The sequence below is a fragment of the Hyperolius riggenbachi genome, chromosome 10 (genome assembly GCF_040937935.1).
Source record: "Hyperolius riggenbachi isolate aHypRig1 chromosome 10, aHypRig1.pri, whole genome shotgun sequence".
Classification (NCBI taxonomy): domain Eukaryota; kingdom Metazoa; phylum Chordata; class Amphibia; order Anura; family Hyperoliidae; genus Hyperolius; species Hyperolius riggenbachi.
In genome coordinates, this window is record NC_090655.1 from 255848186 (window position 1) to 255874551 (window position 26366).

At 43.0% G+C, this 26366-nt stretch overlaps 2 protein-coding genes across 2 annotated transcripts in view; both read left to right on the top strand.

The window, feature by feature from the left end:
* LOC137535316 (zinc finger protein 568-like) lies at positions 1–26266 on the top strand. Its single transcript, XM_068257145.1, has 6 exons — positions 1–55; positions 16607–16741; positions 16827–16950; positions 18306–18403; positions 18518–19385; positions 23524–26266. The coding sequence occupies exons 3-6, from the start codon at positions 16917–16919 to the stop codon at positions 24183–24185; spliced, it is 1662 nt and encodes a 553-aa protein (XP_068113246.1). The 5' UTR covers positions 1–55; positions 16607–16741; positions 16827–16916; the 3' UTR covers positions 24186–26266.
* Positions 1–26366, top strand: part of LOC137537113 (uncharacterized) — a 162792-nt gene that overhangs the window by 27864 nt on the left and 108562 nt on the right. The gene's annotated exons all lie outside the window — the stretch shown is intronic.

The window sequence follows — 26366 nt, forward strand, 5'->3', positions numbered from 1 at the left end:
ACAACGGAAGACGGGAAGGCGAGAAGTTGCAGGAGGTGGAGAGGTGTTGGAAGAGGTAATTGTGTGATTGTTGTTGTATATTGAGCAGAGCAGAGGTCGGGATGGGCATACTTTGTTACAGAGGAGGTCATAGTACACCTATCACTGTCCTGATCAACCCCCCTTGAAGTAATTGCATTACAAGAGACTTTATATAACTGCTGTGACTTGTTTGCCAGTGCCTCGTCCCTACATGTGTGCCATAGATTATGGCTGGCCTCTCACCTTCCTAGTAATAAGTCACATCACAGAGACAAGAGAAGATGTATATGGAATATAGCCATGTCCCTCCAGTGCTGGCATCTCACCTTCCTAGTAATAACTCAGTCACATCACATAGACAAGAGAAGATGTATATGGAATATAGCCATGTCCCTCCAGTGCTGGCATCTCACCTTCCTAGTAATAATTCAGTCACATCACAGAGACAAGATTTTGCAACCAGTTGCACTTATTTATAGGTATAGCTATCAGAAAGTGCAACCTAACCATTGACTTTAACCTATCTGTATCAGAAAATGCAACCCAACCAAACCCTATCCTCACACAGAACCCTCCCCTCTTGCTCAACTAATAACCCCCCGTGGAGGAAACAATCCCCCCTCTTGCTCAACTAATAACCCCCCCCCCAGGGAACAATCCCACCTCTTGCTCAACTAATAACCCCCCCCTGGAGGGAACAATCCCCCCTCTTGCTCAACTAATAACCCCCCCCCCCCCCCCTAGGGAACAATCCCTCCTCTTGCTCAACTAATAACCCCCCCCTGGAGGGAACAATACCACCCTCTTGCTCAACTAATAACCTCCCCTGGAGGGAACAATCCCCCCTCTTGCTCAACTAATAACCCCCCCCCTGGAGGGAACAATCCCCCCTCTTGCTCAACTAATAACCCCCCCCCGAAGGAACAATCCCCCCTCTTGCTCAACTAATAACCTCCCCTGGAGGGAACAATCCCCCTCTTGCTCAACTAATAACCCCCCTGGAGGGAACAATCCCCCCTCTTGCTCAACTAATAACCCCCCCCCCCGAGGGAACAATCCCCCCTCTTGCTCAACTAATAACCTCCCCTGGAGGGAACAATCCCCCCTCTTGCTCAGCTAATAACCACCCTGGAGGGAACAATCCCCCCTCTTGCTCAACCAATAACCCCCCCCCCCCGAGGGAACAATCCCCCCTTTTGCTCAACTAATAACCCCCCCATCCTGGAGGGAAAAATCCCCCTTCTAGCTCAATGGGATCTGTGGTTCCAAAAAATTACAGGCGTGTTAACAGAGAGGAGCCACGCCTACACAGCCATACACTGTCCTCTAAGGCAAGATGCAAAATATGATGGGTTGCAAAATTTTTCACTACACCGGCATCTCACCTTCCTAGTAATAACTCACATCACAGAGACAAGAGAAGATGTATATGGAATATAGCCATGTCCCTCCAGTGCCAGCATCTCACCTTCCTAGTAATAACTCACATCACAGAGACAAGAGAAGATGTATATGGAATATAGCCATGTCCCTCCAGTTCTGGCATCTCACCTTCCTAGTAGTGTTGGGCGAACACCTGGATGTTCGGGTTCGGGCCGAACAGGCCGAACATGGGCCAGATGTTCGGCATGTTCGGCCCGAACGCCGAACTCAATGGAAGTCAATGGGACCCCCGAACATGGGGGCCCTATGGGGTCGCAGGCATAAGGGGGGAGCATGCCCCGGTCGCGGGGGGGGTCAGAAATTCCCCCCACCCCCTCCGCTAGCGCTCCCCCCTCTGCCCGCTTCCCCATAAAAAAAGTTATAGTACCTGGTGCCTGGTGGCTGGCAGTGGAGTGAGGAGGAGGAGGAGGAGTCCGAGTAGCAGAGTGGCGTTGAGGCCGGGCAGCGGGCGGTTCAGCGCTAGTACCCTTGTGGTACTTCCGCCCTTTCTCTGACCTCACGTCCTCTGCATACGAGGGTACGCATCACGCGTACCCTCGTATGCGTCATCACGCAGAGGACGTGAGGTCAGAGAAAGGGCGGAAGTACCACAAGGTACTAGCGCTGAACCGCCCGAACCGCCCGCTGCCCGGCCTCAACGCCACTCTGCTACTCGGACTCCTCCTCCTCCTCCTCACTCCACTGCCAGCCACCAGGCACCAGGTACTATAACTTTTTTTATGGGGAAGCGGGCAGAGGGGGGAGCGCTAGCGGAGGGGGTGGGGGGAATTTCCGACCCCCCCCGCGACCGGGGCATGCTCCCCCCTTATGCCTGCGACCCCATAGGGGGGCAGTATTCGGCCGAACAGGGCCCTGTTCGGCCGAACAGGGGCCCTGTTCGGCCATGTTCGGCCATGCATTCAACAGTTCGGGCGAACCCCGAACAGTTTGGCCGAACACCACCAGGTGTTCGGCCGAACTCGAACATCACCCGAACAGGGTGATGTTCTGCAGAACCCGAACAGTGGCGAACACTGTTCGCCCAACACTACTTCCTAGTAATAATTCAGTCACATCACAGAGACAAGAGAAGATGTATATGGAATATAGCCATGTCCCTCCAGTGCTGGCATCTCACCTTCCTAGTAATAATTCAGTCACATCACAGAGACAAGAGAAGATGTATATGGAATATAGCCATGTCCCTCCAGTGCTGGCATCTCACCTTCCTAGTAATAACTCACATCACAGAGACAAGAGAAGATGTATATGGAATATAGCCATGTCCCTCCAGTGCCAGCATCTCACCTTCCTAGTAATAACTCACATCACAGAGACAAGAGAAGATGTATATGGAATATAGCCATGTCCCTCCAGTTCTGGCATCTCACCTTCCTAGTAATAATTCAGTCACATCACAGAGACAAGAGAAGATGTATATGGAATATAGCCATGTCCCCCCAGTGCCGGCATCTCACCTTCCTAGTAATAATTCAATCACATCACAGAGACAAGAGAAGATGTATATGGAATATAGCCATGTCCCTCTAGTTCTGGCATCTCATCTTCCTAGTAATAATTCAACCACATCACAGAGACAAGAGAAGATGTATATGGAATATAGCCAAGTCCCTCCAGTGCTGGCATCTCACCTTCCTAGTAATAATTCAGTCACATCACAGAGACAAGAGAAGATGTATATGGAATATAACCATGTCCCTCCAGTGTTGGCATCTCACCTTCCTAGTAATAATTCAGTCACATCACAGAGACAAGAGAAGATGTATATGGAATATAGCCATGTCCCTCCAGTGCTGGCATCTCACCTTCCTAGTAATAATTCAGTCACATCACAGAGACAAGAGAAGATGTATATGGAATATAGCCTTGTCCCTCCAGTGCCGGCATCTCACCTTCCTAGTAATAATTCACATCACAGAGACAAGCGAAGATGTATATGGAATATAGCCATGTCCCTCCAGTGCTGGCATCTCACCTTCCTAGTAATAACTCACATCACAGAGACAAGAGAAGATGTATATGGAATATAGCCATGTCCCTCCAGTGCCAGCATCTCACCTTCCTAGTAATAACTCACATCACAGAGACAAGAGAAGATGTATATGGAATATAGCCTTGTCCCTCCAGTGCCGGCATCTCACCTTCCTAGTAATAATTCACATCACAGAGACAAGCGAAGATGTATATGGAATATAGCCATGTCCCTCCAGTGCTGGCATCTCACCTTCCTAGTAATAATTCAGTCACATCACAGAGTCAAGAGGAGATGTATATGGAATATAGCCATGTCCCTCCAGTGCTGGCATCTCACCTTCCTAGTAATAATTCACATCACAGAGACAAGAGAAGATGTATATGGAATATAGCCATGTCCCTCCAGTGCTGGCATCTCACCTTCCTAGTAATAATTCACATCACAGAGACAAGAGAAGATGTATATGGAATGTAGCCATGTCCTTCCAGTGCTGGCATCTCACCTTCCTAGTAATAATTCAGTCATATCACAGAGTCAAGAGGAGATGTATATGGAATATAGCCATGTCCCTCCAGTGCTGGCATCTCACCTTCCTAGTAATAATTCACATCACAGAGACAAGAGAAGATGTATATGGAATATAGCCATGTCCCTCCAGTGCTGGCATCTCACCTTCCTAGTAATAATTCAACCACATCACAGAGACAAGAGAAGATGTATATGGAATGTAGCCATGTCCTTCCAGTGCTGGCATCTCACCTTCCTAGTAATAATTCAGTCACATCACAGAGACAAGAGAAGATGTATATGGAATATAGCCATGTCCCTCCAGTGCTGGCATCTCACCTTCCTAGTAATAATTCAGTCACATCACAGAGACAAGAGAAGAAGTATATGGAATATAGCCATGTCCCTCCAGTGCTGGCATCTCCCCTTCCTAGTAATAATTCAGTCACATCACAGAGGCAAGAGAAGAAGTATATGGAATATAGCCATGTCCCTGCAGTGCCGGCATCTCACCTTCCTAGTAATAATTCAGTCACATCACAGAGACAAGAGAAGAAGTATATGGAATATAGCCATGTCCCTCCAGTGCCGGTATCTCACCTTCCTAGTAATAATTCAGTCACATCACAGAGACAAGATAAGATGTATATGGAATATAGCCATGTCCCTCCAGTACTGGTATCTCACCTTCCTAGTAATAATTCACATCACAGAGACAAGAGAAGATGTATATGGAATATAGCCATGTCCCTCCAGTGCCGGCATCTCACCTTCCTAGTAATAACTCGCATCACAGAGACAAGAGAAGATGTATATGGAATATAGCCATGTCCCTCCAGTGCCGGCATCTCACCTTCCTAGTAATAATTCACATCACAGAGACAAGAGAAGAAGTATATGGAATATAGCCATGTCCCTCCAGTGCAGGCATCTCACCTTCCTAGTAATAATTCACATCACAGAGACAAGAGAAGATGTATATGGAATATAGCCTTGTCCCTCCAGTGCTGGCATCTCACCTTCCTAGTAATAATTCAGTCACATCACAGAGACAAGAGAAGATGTATATGGAATATAGCCATGTTCCTCCAGTGCCGACATCTCACCTTCCTAGTAATAATTCAGTCACATCACAGAGACAAGAGAAGATGTATATGGAATATAGCCATGTTCCTCCAGTGCCGGCATCTCACCTTCCTAGTAATAATTCACATCACAGAGACAAGAGAAGATGTATATGGAATATAGCCATGTCCCTCCAGTGCTGGCATTTCACCTTCCTAGTAATAATTCATTCACATCACAGAGACAAGAGAATATGTATATGGAATATAGCCATGTCCCTCCAGTGCTGGCATCTCACCTTCCTATTAATAATTCACATCACAGAGACAAGAGAAGATGTATATGGAATATAGCCTTGTCCCTCCAGTGCTGGCATCTCACCTTCCTAGTAATAATTCAGTCACATCACAGAGACAAGAGAAGATGTATATGGAATATAGCCATGTCCCTCCAGTGCTGGCATCTCACCTTCCTATTAATAATTCACATCACAGAGACAAGAGAAGATGTATATGGAATATAGCCATGTCCCTCCAGTGCCGGCATCTCACCTTCCTAGTAATAATTCAGTCACATCACAGAGACAAGAGAAGATGTATATGGAATATAGCCATGTCCCTCCAGTGCCGGCATCTCACCTTCCTAGTAATAATTCAGTCACATCACAGAGACAAGAGAAGATGTATATGGAATATAGCTATGTCCCTCCAGTGCTGGCATCTCACCTTCCTACTAATAATTCAGTCACATCGCAGAGACAAGAGAAGAAGTATATGGAATATAGCCATGTCCCTCCAGTGCCGGCATCTCACCTTCCTAGTAATAATTCAGTCACATCACAGAGACAAGATAAGATGTATATGGAATATAGCCATGTCCCTCCAGTGCAGGCATCTCACCTTCCTAGTAATAATTCACATCACAGAGACAAGAGAAGATGTATATGGAATATAGCCTTGTCCCTCCAGTGCTGGCATCTCACCTTTCTAGTAATAATTCAGTCACATCACAGAGACAAGAGAAGATGTATATGGAATATAGCCATGTTCCTCCAGTGCCGGCATCTCACCTTCCTGGTAATAATTCAGTCACATCACAGAGACAAGAGAAGATGTATATGGAATATAGCCATGTCCCTCCAGTGCTGGCATCTCACCTTCCTATTAATAATTCACATCACAGAGACAAGAGAAGATGTATATGGAATATAGCCTTGTCCCTCCAGTGCTGGCATCTCACCTTCCTAGTAATAATTCAGTCACATCACAGAGACAAGAGAAGATGTATATGGAATATAGCCATGTCCCTCCAGTGCTGGCATCTCACCTTCCCAGTAATAATTCAGTCACATCACAGAGACAAGAGAAGCTGTATATGAATATAGCCATGTCCCTCCAGTGCTGGCATCTCACCTTCCTAGTAATAACTCACATCACAGAGACAAGAGAAGATGTGTATGAAATATAGCCATGTCCCTCCAGTGCTGGCATCTCACCTTCCTAGTAATAATTCAGTCACATCACAGAGACAAGAGAAGATGTATATGGAATATAGCCATGTCCCTCCAGTGCCGGCATCTCACCTTCCTAGTAATAATTCAGTCACATCACAGAGACAAGAGAAGATGTATATGGAATATAGCTATGTCCCTCCAGTGCTGGCATCTCACCTTCCTACTAATAATTCAGTCACATCGCAGAGACAAGAGAAGAAGTATATGGAATATAGCCATGTCCCTCCAGTGCCGGCATCTCACCTTCCTAGTAATAATTCAGTCACATCACAGAGACAAGATAAGATGTATATGGAATATAGCCATGTCCCTCCAGTGCAGGCATCTCACCTTCCTAGTAATAATTCACATCACAGAGACAAGAGAAGATGTATATGGAATATAGCCTTGTCCCTCCAGTGCTGGCATCTCACCTTTCTAGTAATAATTCAGTCACATCACAGAGACAAGAGAAGATGTATATGGAATATAGCCATGTTCCTCCAGTGCCGGCATCTCACCTTCCTGGTAATAATTCAGTCACATCACAGAGACAAGAGAAGATGTATATGGAATATAGCCATGTCCCTCCAGTGCTGGCATCTCACCTTCCTATTAATAATTCACATCACAGAGACAAGAGAAGATGTATATGGAATATAGCCTTGTCCCTCCAGTGCTGGCATCTCACCTTCCTAGTAATAATTCAGTCACATCACAGAGACAAGAGAAGATGTATATGGAATATAGCCATGTCCCTCCAGTGCTGGCATCTCACCTTCCCAGTAATAATTCAGTCACATCACAGAGACAAGAGAAGCTGTATATGAATATAGCCATGTCCCTCCAGTGCTGGCATCTCACCTTCCTAGTAATAACTCACATCACAGAGACAAGAGAAGATGTGTATGAAATATAGCCATGTCCCTCCAGTGCTGGCATCTCACCTTCCTAGTAATAATTCAGTCACATCACAGAGACAAGAGAAGAAGTATATGGAATATAGCCATGTTCCTCCAGTGCTGGCACCTCTCCTTCCTAGTAATAACTCAGTCACATCACAGAGACAAGAGAAGATGTATATGGAATATAGCCATGTCCCTCCAGTGCTGGCATCTCACCTTCCTACTAATAATTCAGTCACATCACAGAGACAAGAGAAGAAGTATATGGAATATAGCCATGTCCCTCCAGTGCCGGCATCTCACCTTCCTAGTAATAATTCAGTCACATCACAGAGACAAGATAAGATGTATATGGAATATAGCCATGTCCCTCCAGTGCAGGCATCTCACCTTCCTAGTAATAATTCACATCACAGAGACAAGAGAAGATGTATATGGAATATAGCCATGTTCCTCCAGTGCCGGCATCTCACCTTCCTAGTGATAATTCACATCACAGAGACAAGAGAAGATGTATATGGAATATAGCCATGTCCATCCAGTGCTGGCATCTCACCTTCCTAGTAATAATTCAGTCACATCACAGAGACAAGAGAAGATGTATATGGAATATAGCCATGTTCCTCCAGTGCTGGCATCTCACCTTCCTAGTAATAATTCAGTCACATCACAGAGACAAGAGAAGATGTATATGGAATATAGCCATTTCCCTCCAGTGCTGGCATCTCACCTTCCTAGTAATAAGTCACATCACAGAGACAAGAGAAGATGTATATAGAATATAGCCATGTCCCTCCAGTGCTGGCATCTCACCTTCCTAGTAATAATTCAGTCACATCACAGAGACAAGAGAAGATGTATATGGAATATAGCTATGTCCCTCCAGTGCTGGCATCTCACCTTCCTAGTAATAAGTCACATCACAGAGACAAGAGAAGATGTATATGGAATATAGCCATGTCCCTCCAGTGCTGGCATCTCACCTTCCTAGTAATAAGTCACATCACAGAGACAAGAGAAGATGTATATGGAATATAGCCATGTCCATCCAGTGCTGGCATCTCACCTTCCTAGTAATAATTCAGTCACATCACAGAGACAAGATAAGATGTATATGGAATATAGCCATGTTCCTCCAGTGCTGGCATCATACCTTCCTAGTAATAAGTCACATCACAGAGACAAGAGAAGATGTATATAGAATATAGCCATGTCCCTCCAGTGCTGGCATCTCACCTTCCTAGTAATAATTCAGTCACATCACAGAGACAAGAGAAGATGTATATGGCATATAGCCATGTCCCTCCAGTGCTGGCATCTCACCTTCCTAGTAATAATTTACTCACATGACAGAGACAAGAGAAGATGTATATGGAATATAGCCTTGTCCCTCCAGTGCTGGCATCTCACCTTCCTAGTAATAATTCAGTCACATCACAGAGACAAGAGAAGATGTATATGGAATATAGCCTTGTCCCTCCAGTGCTGGCATCTCACCTTCCTAGTAATAATTTAGTCACATCACAGAGACAAGAGAAGATGTATATGGAATATAGCCATGTCCCCCCAGTGCTGGCATCTCACCTTCCTAGTAATAATTCAGTCACATCACAGAGACAAGAGAAGATGTATATGGAATATAGCTATGTCCCTCCAGTGCCGGCATCTCACCTTCCTAGTAATAATTCACATCACAGAGACAAGAGAAGATGTATATGGAATATAGCCATGTCCCCCCAGTGCTGGCATCTTACCTTCCTAGTAATAATTCAGTCACATCACAGAGACAAGAGAAGAAGTATATGGAATATAGCCATGTCCCTCCAGTGCTGGCATCTCACCTTCCTAGTAGTAATTCAGTCACATCACAGAGACAAGAGAAGATGTATATGGAATATAGCCATGTCCCTCTAGTGCCAGCATCTCACCTTCCTAGTAATAATTCAGTCACATCACAGAGACAAGAGAAGATGTATATGGAATATAGCCATGTCCCTCCAGTGCTGGTATCTCACCTTCCTAGTAATAATTCAGTCACATCACAGAGACAAGAGAAGATGTATATGGAATATAGCCATGTCCCCCCAGTGCCGGCATCTCACCTTCCTAGTAATAATTCACATCACAGAGACAATAGAAGATGTATATGGAATATAGCAATGTCCCTCCAGTGCTGGCATCTCACCTTCCTGGTAATAATTCAGTCACATAACAGAGACTATAGAAGGTGTCCTTTCAGTATAGCCATACCCCCTCCCCCTGTGTCCCCTAGCATTGCCATCATCCTCCAGAGTGTAATGTCCCCCACCCCAGTAATGCCATTTCTTCCCCAGTATAGCCATGTCCTCCCTGTGTTCCCAGCATTGCCATTATCTTACAGTATGTAATGTCCCCCCACCCTAGTAATGCCATTTCTTTCCCAGTATAGCCATGTCCTCCCTGTGTCCCCCAGCATTGCCATTATCTTACAGTATGTAATGTCTAGCAAAAAAGTAAAAATGACCAGCACTTGCCAATTCTTAAAAAGCAGGGTATTTATTCACAAAAAGAGTGAACAAAAAATAGCCATGACATCTGGACTCCCAGAATGTAACTATAGCTCTTGATAGTAGATATAGCTCTTAGCTGCAAACAGTAGCATGAGGACTTCCTCCAGAATAGGTTACGCCTCCATTGCAACCCAATTCCAATCACAACGGACTGTCGCCGTTTCGAACGGATAAACCGCTCTTTGTCAAGTGAAAGCATGTCACTATTGCCTGCCTAAACTCTATTTATACCCCTCCCCCCTAAGCTATAGCCAATCGCTACAGAGGTGGACCTGATGGGGAACTGGAAGCAAACTCCAAAGCATCCAATCACATACCTGGATAGGCAAATTTGAAAAGCCGTTAACTGGGAGTGTAAAAAACGTCATGTCTACCAATCACGATTCAAAACGTCATCTTCTTGCGTAAAACCGGTCGCATTGGTCGCGTCAAAAAATGTCGCACAATTACCACGCAAACCGCCTTGGCATCATGCGTACAAATTTACGCATCACCTACTTATATGTACGCATGGAGAAAGTCAGTGCTATCTAGTGGCCACATAGAAGAATGCGCCTCAAAAAACCTTTCTGCTTTGCCTTATGCTCTCATTAAATACCAATAGACACATGGGACCTGATATTGGACATCCATACATACCGCCACATTTAGGTTTCATTTGAGGGACAGCAAAGCAGAATAGAATATCCAGGTATTGTTCACCAGATGTGGAGTACTCCCATCCTATCATCCTGAAAATTAAAAGGATTTTTTAATGAAAACACTTTATAAAAAGGGGGATGAAGGGGTTAATTAAAAACAAAATGACAAAATTAGTGAAAAAGTATAGAATGGGCTGCAATGTGGCGATCAACCTTTACATTAGTCAATAAAGTCAAATTACAGGTAATATGTCATATTCCCGGTTTAGACGCCGGGGGTGTAAAGTCCCCAATTGTCTGATCCACCATGCTTCAGCCTTAAGGAGTATTTTTAAACGATCCGCACCTCTCCTTGGTCTATGAATCTGCTGCAATACTTGGAAACGTAATGACGCCACCCCATGTGACCTTTCAGTAAAATGGGCAGAAACCGCCTGTTCCATTCTTGGATTTGTGGGCAGAGATCCTGTCTTTCACCCTCTGAGTGGTTTGGCCCACATATAGTAGCCCACATGGGCACTTTATACAATATACTACAAATTTAGAGTTACAGTAAAAAAAAACTTTAAGTGGGAAATTTCTTCCACTCAGAGGGTGTCGAACAGAGTCACCACCCAAAACATTTCCGCATTGGACACAATCTCTACAGGGTAAAGTTCCCCTCCTTCTCGTGCCTGTGTTATCAACTGAAGGACCCAAATCTGACCTTACTAGCCTGTCCCTAAGTGAGGGTGCCCGTCTGAAGGAGAACAAAGGAGGGTCCCTAAATTCAGGAACCCTCGGAAGTCCCTCCCTCAGAATGGACCATCTTTGCTGTATAATACCCCTAACCTGACTTGAAATTGTGCTGAACCTCGAGATGAATGGAATCCTACCACTGTTTTCTCTTCTCTTCTTCCCACCCCTTTGGCACCCCCCTCCCACTTTTAGAACCCCTTCCGGATAACCTCTCACCCTAAATCTATCTCTTAATTCTTCTACCCGTAAATCACATGTAGTTGGATCAGAAACTATTCTCTCAACTCTCAGTATTTGAGATCTAGGTATTGCACTTTTTAGAGATAATGGATGAAAGGAGTCAAAATGTAGAGTGGAATTTCTATTTGTTAATTTTCTGAAAAGGTCGGTGACAAACCTTCCTTCTCCACACTTGACCCTAACATCCAAAAAATCAATACTGGTACTGCTGACGTGTGACGTCAACTTAATAAAAGGATACCTTCCGTGCAGGTCCAGGATAAAGGCATCAAGGCCCGAACGTGGCCCCACCCACAAAAGAAAGACATCATCAATATATCTTACCCACATCCTTGCATGTGCATGAAACAATGGATGCGTATAAACGAACGCCTCTTCATATGCTTCCATAAAGAGGTTCGCATAGCATGGGGCCACGTTCGAGCCCATCGCCGTCCCCTGGACCTGCTCGTAAAAGACATCACCAAAAAGGAAATAATTCATCGTCAGCACTACCTGTAAGAGAGACATGAGGAAATCACATTGCTGTTTGTCAAAATCAGAACGGGTGTCAAGGACATGTTGTATTACCTCCATTCCCTCCCGGTGGGGAATGGAGGTGTACAAACTCTCCACATCCATGGTGACCATAAAAAAATCACCTTCAGGGTAAGGTTGAGATTTCAATAATTCCAGAAACATGCCCGTATCTCTCACATACGAGGCCTGAAGCTGTAAATACGGTTGGAGAACAGCATCGAGAAAGATGGCCAGAGGGGATAACACAGAATCCATCCCGGAGACAATAGGTCTCCCCGGGGGATTCTGTAGATTTTTGTGAATTTTAGGTAAGGTGTAGAACACCGATGTGATAGGATGTTTTTTTATCAAGAACTTTGCCAGGCCCTCATCGATAATTTCCTTTGAAGTTGCTTCCTGTACTAATCTCCCTATTATTCTTTCAATCCTTGGGAGAGGATCACTATCAAGTCGTTGATATGTGGAAGTGTCCTCCAAGAGGCACTGCACACTCTCCAAGTAGAAGGACTTGTCCATCATAACCAAGGCTCCCCCCTTGTCCGCCGATTTGATAATTATCTCATCGGCGGACTACTAGATCATCGGTGTGGCCACTAGATGGCATTGACTTTATCCATGCGTACATATATGTAGGTGATGCGTAAACTTGACAAAGAGTGGTTTATCCGTTCGAAACGGCGACAGTCCGTTGTGATTGGAATTGGGCTGCAATGGAGGCGTAACCTATTCTGGAGGAAGTCCTCATGCTACTGTTTGCAGCTAAGAGCTATATCTACTATCAAGAGCTATAGTTACATTCTGGGAGTCCAGATGTCATGGCTATTTTTTGTTCACTCTTTTTGTGAATAAATACCCTGCTTTTTACGAATTGGCAAGTGCTGGTCATTTTTACTTTTTTGCTTGCATTAAGTCTGTATCAGCCATACATGCTAGACCTGGCACAGCCGTTGAAGCAAGATAGGTGTGCTGTCCAAGAAGTACAAAGTATGTAATGTCTAGTGATGTTTGTAATGGCAATTTCGACTTCAGTTAAGTAAATAGAAATTTTCCGTAATTGCAATTACGATCATAATTACGTTTTAAATCGGATAGGAATTACGCTTAATCGTGGGTGTAATTTCGACGTTAACTTTACTTGCATTGTGCATTGAGATATAGAGTCATGCATACGTTTATACTTACATACCAATATACATGTATGGCACTTAAAAAAATTATATTATTATTGATTTATAAAGCGGCAACATATACCGTGGCGTTGTACAAAGTAAGAAATGAACATGGTGTACATACAGACAATGGTGTACACCAATATACAAAATATATAATTAGTGACAAAAACGATACAGAATACAAGATACAGAATTAGTAATGACAGTGATACAAGTAACATGATGAATAAAATGTATAATGAATTCCAAGACACAAAAGGGTGAAAGAGCCCTGACCTTGCGAGCTTACAATCTATAGGAATGGGGGGGGGGGGGGGGGGCAAGAGAAGGGGCCGTATACAATAAGAACATAGGGGCAGTGTGCTTTTGGATATCTAGTAGGAGTGCAATTTGGACAAAAGGAAAGTAGCCGAAGGTAAAACGTATGCTTGTCGGAAAAAGTGAGTTTTTAAAGAGCGTTTAAAGGTAGCAAAGGTTGTCGAGTGACGGTTGTGTTGTGGGCGGGCTTTCCAGAGGAGGACTAATTGGTTTAAAGATTTTGTAATTACAAACCACCAGGGTGCCTCTTTAAACCAATTAGTGCCTACCTAACCTGTCAGAATCTCATATTATTGCAGAGAAATGATTATCCCCGTGCCCAGACTGTATACAAATGTTAAATGGTTTGCAGATAAATTGAGTGAATTTCAAGACTCGTGAGTATGAGCAGAAATCAGAATTAGATAGTGTAAGCTACAGTGTTATTATTGGAAGTGAGCTGTTTATTCCTACAAGGTTAAGAATGAGATAGTATTGAAGAAATGTTCACGTTATGTAGTATTGTTGTGTTAGTAAATTTAACCGTCTAAGGTCAAGATATACACTGCTTAGCTAAGCCTACTTTATACGCAAGATGTTAATCACATAGTGTTCACGCATATCTAATAAGCTGATCAATAATATACACTTTATTTCAGATTGTATAAAAACAGTTAGGCCATAAGCCTTGTGTTGGCCATTACCACTTATAACCATAGGGGGCATCTCTTGTGCCTGCTACTAACACTTATTAACCACAAGGGGCCTCTATAGAACTCGATCTAAAAATAAAAATGAAATCATACCTGTATTTATAGAGATGTTATAAACAATTAAGTCATAGTTTGGAAAGTCCCTTATATCATTTCTTGGGAGAAATTCTCTATAAAAAGAGAGTTTTCAGGCTGTATATTTATTCATTGCCTGATGCCCTAGCTGACTGAAACATCCTAGGCCGATGTTTATCCTTCTCACAGACGTGATTCTGAAACCCAAGAGAGGTAATATGCAATAATTCTTGGTGAATTCTTTGACAATTAGTTTCTGCAAAAGTTAAAGACTTGTCTTTTTAAACTTCAGCAGTTTTTTGAGTTTTAGATAACTTTTTTCTATGCTATAAGTTTTACTATTCAAACGCAATTGCAAGCTTAGAAGCAATTAACAAGCTTTGATGGATTAAGATATATCTACTTTAAGTTCTTCATATAAGAATAGAACTTCATAAATCATCTTTTAAGGATACAGCTATATTGTGTGTAACATACACTGTTCAATCTCGAGACAACAATTATCGATGAAGGATAAAAGCTACAGCAGAATATTTGCTATATTGAAATGGACTGGTTTAACTAAAGGAACTTTGAAAATGTATTTTTGGATGAAAATGTATTTTTTGAATGATTGACAACAACTGGAGAGATGTATATTCCTGTATATAAGCTTTATCAATTTTTTAATAACAAGATAATTTTATAAAATTCAACAGCTGAGTGTTGCGTATTTCTTTCAGAGGTAAAACTGTTAACCTATAAATATTCTGTTTATAGTGAGCACGCACCCACTTCTGTCTAATTTTGGTTATGACGCTTTAAAGGCTGGTCCTTTACTGAGTTGGTAATCATTTTAAGCAGATATCGATCAGATATTTGACAAACCCCCACACGATACCCGTGTGAGGGGTGGAGACAGACCACATGTGGTTCACACCACGGTGGACATCTGCCCCCTTTCTTCTTCCAAGGAGAGCGACCGCATCCAGGTCCCCAGCGACCTCCCTGAGTGGAGTCGGGTTTATTTTCTCCATCTGCTTCCTGTGGTCGGTTGCCCCCCTGCAACCCACTCTTGTGAGTAGATTCTTACCTTCTACACTACTAACTTTGACTCAATATACTACACTATTGGGCTCCCGTTCTTTTGTTTCCTGTGTCTTTTCCCCAGAAGGTGTTCTGACACCCACTACCCACTACTTTCCAGAGGAGGGGTGAAGCACGTGTAAAATCTTGTAAAAGTGAACACACATACACGCCGCTATGGGTATATCCATTTTCATAGTAGATATTTCCGTATATTATATATATATAATAAGCTATGATTAAGGGGCTATACAGAGCTCCGATACACGTGAGCTGTATTCTGTGTATTCGCTGATGTGTTCAATAAAGCTGGAGAAATCCTTTTAACCCTCACCACGGTGTAGCGGGATACCCTTCCTTTTTTGTTGCCTGTATTGATGCACCTGGATCCCAGGCTCCCGTGGGTCACGCTGGTGGTTGCAGCGATCCACTTTTCTTTGTTTGATATATATATATAATAATAATGTGTGTGTCGGTGTGTCGCCAAGAGAATATTTGTATCAACTGGTTGGCATTCCTCCACTCCCCCTTTTGTGTCTTGGAATTAATTTTACATTTTATTCATCATGTTACTTTTGTCACTGTTATTACCAACTCTGTATTTTGTATTGATTTTGTATTTTGTCACCAATTCTGTTTTTTTGTATGTTGGTGTATTCCATCTGTCTGTATTATTATGTACCCCATGTTCGTTTCTTACCTTGTACTGCACCACAAAATATATTAGCGCTTTATAAATCAATAGTAATAATAATAATTTATATATTTTTGTCTGTGTATATATACTGTATCTGTATTATTTACATTAATATATAGCTATATGGTTATTATTATTATCGCATGATGTCGGTATATTGTGTGTGTGTGTGTGTGTGTGTGTATAGTATACTGTACTGATCACATGACTACACCACTGAGGATGGATGAGGACCAGAGTCACATGACCGAGAGGATATTTAACCTTTCCCTGGAGATCATCTATCTGTTGGCTGGAGAGATGAAGTGGATTCTGGGAAGTCACGTGATATAATTCTTATCTCTAATAATAAAACACACAAGTGCCTGGAGCCATGAGGAGGTTCTTGGGAGGTCACATGACATGTCTTATCTTTTAATAAAATACACAAGTGACTGGATAGGTGAGGAGGATCATGGGAGAGTGATGTGACGTTTTTATCTTTCTTCATAGAAATTTCCTCCACTGAAGTCTGGTGATCATGTGATCATCATTGTGCCTCTACCTCACTCCCAGATATCTGAGGGACAGAACAAGCAGAAGTTTCTGTAAATCACCAGGAAAAAAATGAAGCTGCTGCCAGGAGAGGTGAGCAGTGCTGGGCGTTATGGGACATTATACAGTAACAACAAGGGGTGTTTCTTGGTGGTGACTGTTTCTGTGTGTATGTCAGGTTCCTATTAGGTGTCAGGATGTCATCATCTGTTTCTACATAAAGGAGTGACAGTGTTTAGAAGGACACAAGGACCTCTACAAGGACTCCATGATGGAGAATCAGACACCCTTCACATCACCAGGTAAAAGGAGACTTTTACCACTTCTCCTCCCCCGGGACGAGTATCTATGTCCCTGTTTTACCTTGCAGGGATGTAGATACTGCTTCGCTCTCCCGCTCACCCCCAGCACGCAACCGCGCTTGTTACCGCCGCCGATCGTTACCCGAGAGATCAATAGAAACACAGTTCCCATTCATTGATCTAAGTCCCTGTGTGAATGGCTGCAGCCACCTATTAGCCGGCACTGCCATTCACAAAGACCATCCATGCATCACTTCCTCTTTGCGTAGTAATACTACACATAAGGAAGTCAGGCACGAGGATATCTTGTGGCCAAATAGTACAATTACATATACCTATTTATTTATTTTCAATAAAAGACCTATTTTGACCCCTATTATTATTATTATTATTATTTTTTTTTTACATTTTAAATTAACCCCTGACCTCGCACACTGTCCAATAGTTACTCCCAAAATTTTTTGGTAAAAAACAACAACTTGCAATTAAGAAAAAAACATAGTTACCTTAGGAACTGAAATTTTTTAATATCAATGTCAAGAGGGTATATTGCTGTTACTTTATAAATTATGGGCTTGTAATTAGGGATGGATGCAAAACTGAAAAAAAAATGCACCTTTATTTCCAAATAAAATACTGGCGCCATACATTGTACTAGGGAAACAGAAAACAGAAATAATGAATTTTTTCCATTTTTTTCTTATTTTTTCCTGTTAAAACCCTTTTAGAATTAAATGATTCATAGCAAAAAGTAACCCTCAAAGAAAGAAATTGGTGACAAAAAAACAAGATATAGATTGTTTTGTTAAGTATTAATAAATTTATAGATGAATGAATGGAAGAAGCACTATTGCTCTGGTGTCTAAGGGGAAAAAACCTTGGAGGTGAAGTGGTTAATCATCTGATGAACACATAGAAACAATGTAATCAGTCAGTGTATGTTTCCTACAGATGTATCCAGTAACACTAAAGGTCCGTACACACGCCGGACTGGAGGCAACGACGGGTCCGTCGTCACCTCCCGCTGGGTGGGCATTCCAACGACAGTCCGGCGTGTGTACGCACTGTCGTCGGACTGATACGGCTGTTTCTGAGCGATCCTCCGGGCGGATCGCTCAGAAACAGCCGTATCAGTCCGCCGACAGTGCGTACACACGCCGGACTGTCGTTGGAACGCCCATCCAGCGGGAGGTGACGACGGACCCGTCGTTGCCTCCAGTCCGGCGTGTGTACGGACCTTTACTTACCAGAGAGATAAACAGGTCCTCTTTATTCCCAGAACTGTCCACCTAGATTCCCCATCATCTGATAAACACATGGAGACAATGTATTCAGTCAGTGTGTGTTCCCTACAGATGGATCCAGTAACAGAAACCCACCAGAGAGATGTACAGGTCCTCTTTGTTCCCAGGATTGTCCACAAGAAGATCACACCATCCCCCACCATTATCAGGTAGGTGGGGCTGAGGGTCCCCATAAACTTCAAACTGTGACACATTCTTTCCTCCTTCGTATGCTGTTTGTTATGTGTTCATATTTTAAATTATTGCTCACTTTATACACTTAGGGTGTACAACATATACATGGAAGTGCTGTGGTTAAAGAGGAAGAAGAAGAAACGTATGTGAGGATTGATCAGCAGTCTATGGAGGAGGGTGTCATGATGAGGACAATTAAAGAAGAAGAAACGTATGTGAGGATTGATCAGCAGTCTATGGAGGAGGGTGTCATGATGAGGACAATTAAAGAAGAAGAAACGTATGTGAGGATTGATCAGCAGTCTATGGAGGAAGGTGACATGATGGGGACAATTAAAAAGGAAGAAGAGACTTATGTGAGGAGTGATCAGCTAGCTATGGAAGAGAGTGTCATGATGAGGATAATTAAAGTGGAAGAAGAGACTTATGTGAGCAGTGATAGGAAATCTATGGAGGAGGGTGACATGATGAGGACAATTAAAAAGGAAGAAGAAGAGACATATGTGAGGAGTGATCAGCAGTCTGTGAAGGAGGGTGACATGAGTACAAGTAAAGAGGAAGAAGAAGAGACATATGTGAGGAGTGATCAGCAGTCTGTGGAGGAGGGTGACATGATGAGGACAATTAAAAAGGAAGAAGAGACTTATGTGAGGAGTGATCAGCTATCTACAGAGACAGGGGACTTGATGAGGACAATTAAAAAGGAAGAAGAAGAAGAGACTTATGTGAGGAGTGATCATAAATCTTTGGAGGAGGGTGACATGATGAGGACAGTTAAAAAGGAAGAAGAGACGTATGTGAGGAGTGATCAGCAGTCTGTGGAGGAGGGTGTCATGATGAGGACAAGTAAACAGGAAGAAGAAGAGACATATGTGAGGAGTGATCCACAGTCTATGGAGGAGGGTGACATGATGAGGACAAGTAAAGAAGAGGACACTGTTACAGAGGGCAGAACAGGTGAGTAATCAGCAGTAAATATAGAATAATGTGTATCTGTATTGCTGTTATGCCTGTCACTGCTCACAGACTGGCCATATTAGGGGTTATGCTATGTGCTCTTGTTAGAATTTTGCCATCTTAAAAAAAACTATCATTAATTGTGTTTGGTGACTGCTTACTGACAATAACAGTACAGACACCCTGATGGATTTCGAGTTCCCTGTTTTGTTCTGTGGAGAGGGAGGTGGTGGATGTTCTGTTCTGTGGAGAGGGGGGGGGGGGGTGATGGATGTTCTGTTCTGTGGAGAGGGGAGGTGGTGGAGGAGTGAGAAGCATCCCGCTACATATCTTACAGGAGAGATACAATGCTGATCAGGCCAGGACTTTACAACTCTGAGAGTGACTATATTATCACATGTAGCTATAATCACTGATTATTTCAACCAATAGAAATATGTATGTGGTTTAATCTAGCTCTACTAGATTGGTCACAGTAGTGGGTGACTTACCAGTAATAGCCGATAATGGTCACTGTACATTACTATACACAGATCATGTAGGGCTTACTTGGTGAATGCCAATCTTGGGAAAGCTATAGATGTAGTATATTTGGAATGTGCTATGCCTTCTGACTTTGTTCCTCACAGTAGCAAAAGCTGAGGATACAGGGACTAGGGGAAAATATGTGTATGTGGATAGTTAACTGGTTAAGGGTCAGAAGGTAAAGACATTTGGTAAACAGATCATACTCATAATTGGACACTATTTGCAGTGATGTTCTGCAAGGGTCAGTATTAGGTCCAATTCTTTTCAATTAATTTATCAATTATCTAGTGGATGGGATACAGAGTAATGTTGCTGTCTTCCAAATTATGCAAAATTATGCAGATTACAACATTTTACAACAGGATCTTATTGTAAGAGAACAGAGGCGCCAGCAGGATAAAAGGTAATAAAAATGTTAAAATTTGCTGGGAGGCAGTGGTGGACTTACCTCCGGAAAGCAGACTCAAAATATTGTCTGAATTAAACAAATACATTTATTATTGGTACCCCAAAAGATGCAACAGGTTTCGCAGGCACAGCCCGCTTCATCAGGCAATAAGATAGGGGACAAACAGTAGCTCGTCAGTAGCACGAATAGCGCCTCAACAGGATGAAGATGAAGGCTGACATGTTTCAGACAGCAATGTCCTTAATCATAGCCTGTCGGGCCTTCATTTTCACCCTGTTATTGCTTCAATAAATCTTTTTTGGACTGCACCTGTCGAAGTGTGTGAATCCTACTTATAAACCTGACTTTCCTGCTATAACTGGGCTTCCAGCACCTTATGACGGGGTGAGAGAGTGTAGCAGTTTCCGTCTTTAGTCTGCCACATCTGGAGTATGGGATATAGTTTTGGGCACAACACTATAGGAAGGACATTGACATACTAGAACAGATGGGCAACTAAATTAATCGGAGGACTAGAAGTTCTTACTTACCAAGGAAGATTGGACAAACTGGGCATATTTAGCTTTAACAAAAAGATGACTGAGAGGTGACCTGATTAACACATATAAATACATCAGAGGGCAATACATAAGCTTGGCTGATGAGCTTTTTATCCCTAGGGTTGTACAAAGGATAAATGGGGCATGATCTGCATATGGAGGAAAAAGTATTTTGACATTATTATTATTGATTTATAAAGCGCCAACATATTCTGTGGCGCTGTACAAAGTAAGGAACAGACATGGGGTACAAAATAATACAGACCATGGTGTACACCCATGTGCAAAATACAGAGTTGGTACAAAATACAGAAATGGTACAAAGTACAGGATTGGCAATTACAGAGACAACATTAATATGAACAAGAAGTTTTGAATCAGGATGATACCATTTATTGGCCAACTTAAAAGAATAAAAGTAAGCGAGCTTTCGGCTTACTTACTCTTATTCTTTTAAGTTAGCCAATAAATGGTATCATCCTGATTCAAAACTTCTTGCTTTTACGTAAGGCTAACACAGTTCAATACCCTAATGCTACGAAAATTAATATGCATAAATGTGTAACAAATTGCAAGACACAAAAGGGTAAGAGAGCCTTGCCCTTGAGAGCTTACAATCTAAAGGACATCCATTTTAAGAGGGGATTCTTAAGAGTGGATACAATGTGGAATGGGCTACCACAGGAAGCAGTGTATGGCAAATTCTATATCTGTGTTTAAAGGAGGCTTTTTGATGCTTTCCTTACATTGAAGAGCATCCATGGCTATACTTACTAGATAGTTCCCTGGAACGCTGATCCAGGGATTTGTCTGACCACATCTCTGGAGTTAGGATTTTTTTCTCTTTTAAGGCTAATTGGCCCAGGCCTTGTAAGGGTTTATCGCCTTCCTCTGCATCATCTGGTACATGTGAGGGTGGCCACTAGTACCAATTTTTCCGATTGAACCCGGTTGATGTCTTTGTTTTCTGGTGGGATGTGCCCTGCAGAGTCACAGTGATTTCTAGCCAAGCCCTTTCCCTGCTCCCCACTGATCTCCTGTCCGATAGGAGCTGCAGTGTGCAGCAGTTTGGTTCCTCATTAGACAGAAGGCTGGGAGGAGGGATATGGCTATACTCAGAGGCGCTTCTAAGTACAGACAGTCCAGCAAATTGCCTAGGGCGTTGAGCAGTCTGGGAAGCGCCAGTCCAGGAAAAAAAAAGTTGTGGAGATAAACTTTCTATTCTGTGCACAAGGGTTCTGATGACTGCAACTGCTGACTAAGCCACTGATAAGGAGTTTTGTACACAGAGATTTGCACCAAGTCCCTTTTCATTGTTATCTGGCGAGCTCCTGCTCTGTGCACTTCTACTGTCCCGCCCCTCCCTGTACCAGAGGGGAAAAGAAAACAGCAGAAGAGGATGTCTGTTAGAGGAGGTAACAAGGCATGCAAGACATGCCAGGAGTGCAGAGCTCCAAGCTAGAGATCAATCTCAGACAGATAGTGTGTCCCCCCAGTCGGTAAACTGGCTTGCGCCGTCTGATAGACACAGCACCAGATTACCGGCCGCATCCCGCAGCTTACCTTCAGCCTGCAGAGTCTTTGGCAGGCAGAACAGGGCAGGCAGCTGCATCACAATTATTTTCATGAGGAGGCACCATAGGAGCGGTGGGGAGCGTGTCGGGGTGCCACGGGGAGGGGGGGGGGGGGAGGGCACCACAGGTTTTCTTGCCTGGAGTGACAAGGTGGCTAGAGGCGCCCCTGGCTATACTGTGTATATAGGAGTATATATGTGTGTGTTTATATCCAGCTACAGAAGTATTAGTGGTTTTGGGTCTCCATGACATAAATGGATAATTCCTCCACCTCGCAGCTCCTATAATTTAGTGTTGTGTAATATCACAATATCCTTATTTGCACAATTGGGAACAAGAGAGAGGTAAAGGTACATTACAAGGGGCATATGAGTGACATGAGGATACAATGATAATAAGAATGTGTAAGTGACAGCACATTGCTCTACAAACATAACACAGATCTCTTGCTATAACTACATATAGGTCTGTTGTCACAGGAGTAACACATTGCTACACTGTCTCATCAAGCTCTTCAATTTAATGCTTTTCCATGCATGGCCAATGCTTGAGGGCCCGTTTCCACTCTCGCGGAAACGGCCGCGAATCCGCAGAGTTTCCCCGCAGGCAAATCGCGCGGGGAAACTCTGCCATAGAGGATAACGGCGCCGCCGGCCGAATCGCTTGCAGTAGCGATTCGGCCGGAAACCCCCACAGAATTCGCGGCGGAGGCTGCGATTCCCATAGCCGTGCATGGCACGGCTGATGGGAATCGCCTGCGATCCCGCCCACCCGCTCAGTGCCGGCGTGCGTCTACGAGACGCACGCCGCACTAGTGGAAACGAGCCCTTAGGTGTAGGGAAGTCAGTGAGAGGCAAATAACTCTGTACATGTATGCAAATATAATGCAAATTGTATGCAGCTACTCAGATTACTCCGAAAATGCATTTGATTGGCTGAATTCTAAGCTCCATACATTTGCATAAATGTTGTATCAACTTGGAATTATCAGCAATTCACTGACCATCCCTAATGATAATTGTTCCTCCCCTCAGAACTCTCTAACAGGAAGTGATGATGTTTCTCTGTTTGTCTCTCTGTATCCACAGACTTTACAATGTATGATGATGACATTGGACAAGAGTCTCCTGCAGATATCCTTGTTACCACAACTATTCCCCCAAACACACCTCATCTGTCTAACCCTGAGGGGCCTTATACCCAGCACAGCTCTTCCCCTGCTAGAGGGTCTTACTCCTGTTCTACATGTGGAAAATGTTTTGGGTATAAATCACATCTTGTCACACATGAGAGATCTCACACTGGTGAGAAACCCTTTTCATGTGCTGAGTGTGGGAAATGTTTTGTTCAGAAATCACACCTTGTCATACATGAGAGATGCCACACTGGTGAGAAACCATATTCATGTGCTGAGTGTGGGAAATGCTTCGGAGATAAAGGAAACCTTATCAAACATGAGAGATGTCACACAGGTGAAAAGCCCTATTCATGTTCTGAGTGTGGGAAAGGTTTTGCACAGAAATCAAATCTTGTTTCTCATAAGAGATTTCACACGGGTGACAAGTCCTATTCATGTGCTGAGTGTGGGAAATGTTTTGTATGGAAGTCACATCTTGTCAGACATGAGAGATCTCACACTGGAGAAAAGTCCTATTCATGTGCTGAGTGTGGGAAATGTTTTTCACAGAAATCATATCTTGTTTCACATGAGAGATCTCACACTGGTGAAAAGCCCTATTCATGTGCTTAGAGTGGGAAATGTTGTGATTGGAAATCAGAGCTTGTCAGACATGAGAGATTGAATACTGGTTAGAAGCCCTATTCACATGCTGAGTGTGGGAAATGCTTTGGAGATAAAGGAAACCTTATCCAACATGAGCAATCTTAAACTGCTGAGAAGACCTATTCATATGTAAATGTGGAAAATGTTTTGCACATAAATCAAATCTTATTACACATAATATATCACACATTGATGAGAATCCATATTCATGTGCCGAGTGTGGGAACTGTTTTGGGTGTAAATCCCTGTTTGTCAGACATTTGTGTTGTGTGGGAAATGTCTTGGCAAAGTACCCATGACAGCGTTTTTTTACACGGAATCCCAAGGACTCTTTCTTGCTACTCGGTGCATTGATTTTTTTTTTTTAGAGTGTAAAGTCCCTCAACTGAGATGACATGAGGAGATGAAGATAGGTGGATATTAAACTAAACCTAGTTAGAATTTCTGTGCTCACATTTGATATTTTCCATTGCAAGGGTTAATAAACCATGTGCTTTATCCATGCAAATGAGTCAGGATCTTCAGTCAAATGCAGCCGTGGCTCACCTGAAAAGTAAGTAAAAGCCACTTCTATCTGGCTGAACAAGCACTCCTAAAACAAGAGAGTGTTGAAAAGATAATTGTTTTGGTTGGGAGCTGAAAGAACCATATTTTATGTTACACTGACATGGCAGCTGAACAAAATTCAGAGTCAGCATTTAACCCTTTAAAGTTAAAATAAGAATGTGAGACTCAGTAACATTCTATATACAAATGTTATCTACCTACTGTGAGCTGCAGATGTGGGAATATTAGAAGCTCCCATTCATCCAGACTGACCTGAGGACAGAAGATTTCCCTCTCTCTGTCCCTCTGTGTCTTTGTTTTATATTCAGCAAACATGAAAAGATGTGAGCTGAATGTACAAAGTGCAGTAAGATAAGAAGAGAGGGATTTATTTTCCAGCAATGTTACACTGGACACACACAGGACTGATATTCAGAGAGATTGCATCACTGGGACTAGGATGGGATCTTCAAGGGATCTCCTGATTTCTAAAAATAATTTTAGGCATAATGTTATAGCTCTATAAGCAGTGGCTTGATAGTGTACTGGTTAAGGGCCTCTGGCACAGATGACCAGGGTTCGAATCTCAGTTCTTCCTGTTCAGTAAGCCAGCACCTATTCAGTGAGGAGACCTTGGGCAAGACTTCCTAACACTGCTACTGCCTATAGAGCGCGTCCTAATGGCTGCGGCTCTGGCGCTTTGAGTCCGCCAGGAGAAAAGTGCGATATAAATGTTCTGTGTCTTGGCTTGTCTTGATATAACTTAACAGAGGACGATTGGCAACTATTTTACATGATTATGCTATAAATTTGATAGCAGTGAAAGATAAGGTATTAGAAGTCAGATGTACAGAGTGGGCCATTTATATGGATACACCTTAATAAAATGGGAATGGTTGGTGATATTAACTTCCTGTTTGTGATACATGGTGACTATTTTGACGTCGGCCATTTTGAATCCAACTTTAGTTTTTTTCAATAGGAAGAGGGTCATGTGACACATCAAACTTATTGGGAATTTCAAAAGAAAAACAATGGTGTGCTTGGTTTTAATGTAACTTTAATCTTTCATGAGTTATTTACAAGTTTCTGACCACTTATAAAATGTGTTCAATATGCTGCCCATTGTGTTGGATTGTCAATGCATCCCTCTTCTCCCACTCTTCACACACTGATAGCAACACCGCAGGAGAAATGCTAGCACAGGCTTCCAGTATCCGTAGTTTCAGGTGCTGCACATCTCGTATCTTCACAGCATAGACAATTGCCTTCAGATGACCCCAAAGATAAAAGTCTAAGGGGGTCAGATCAGGAGACCTTGGGGGCCATTCAACTGGCCCACGACGACCAATCCACTTTCCAGGAAACTGATCATCTAGGAATGCTCGGACCTGACACCCATAATGTGGTGGTGCACTATCTTGCTGGAAAAACTCAGGGAACATGCACCACCACATTATGGGTGTCACATATACTAATGTGCCACAAACAGGAAGTTAATATCACCAACCATTCCCATTTTATTAAGGTGTATCCATATAAATGGCTCACCCTGTATTACTTATTACCTGTACTGTATTGTGCTGTTGTACCTTATTGCTT

Coding starts and splice junctions, on each gene's coding strand:
- LOC137535316 (XM_068257145.1), top strand. CDS start 16,917: ATGATGGAGAATCAGACACCCTTCACATCACCAG. Junction 16,951..18,305: donor GACACCCTTCACATCACCAG/GTAAAAGGAGAC, acceptor TGTTCCCTACAG/ATGGATCCAGTAACAGAAAC. Junction 19,386..23,523: donor TGTTACAGAGGGCAGAACAG/GTGAGTAATCAG, acceptor CTGTATCCACAG/ACTTTACAATGTATGATGAT.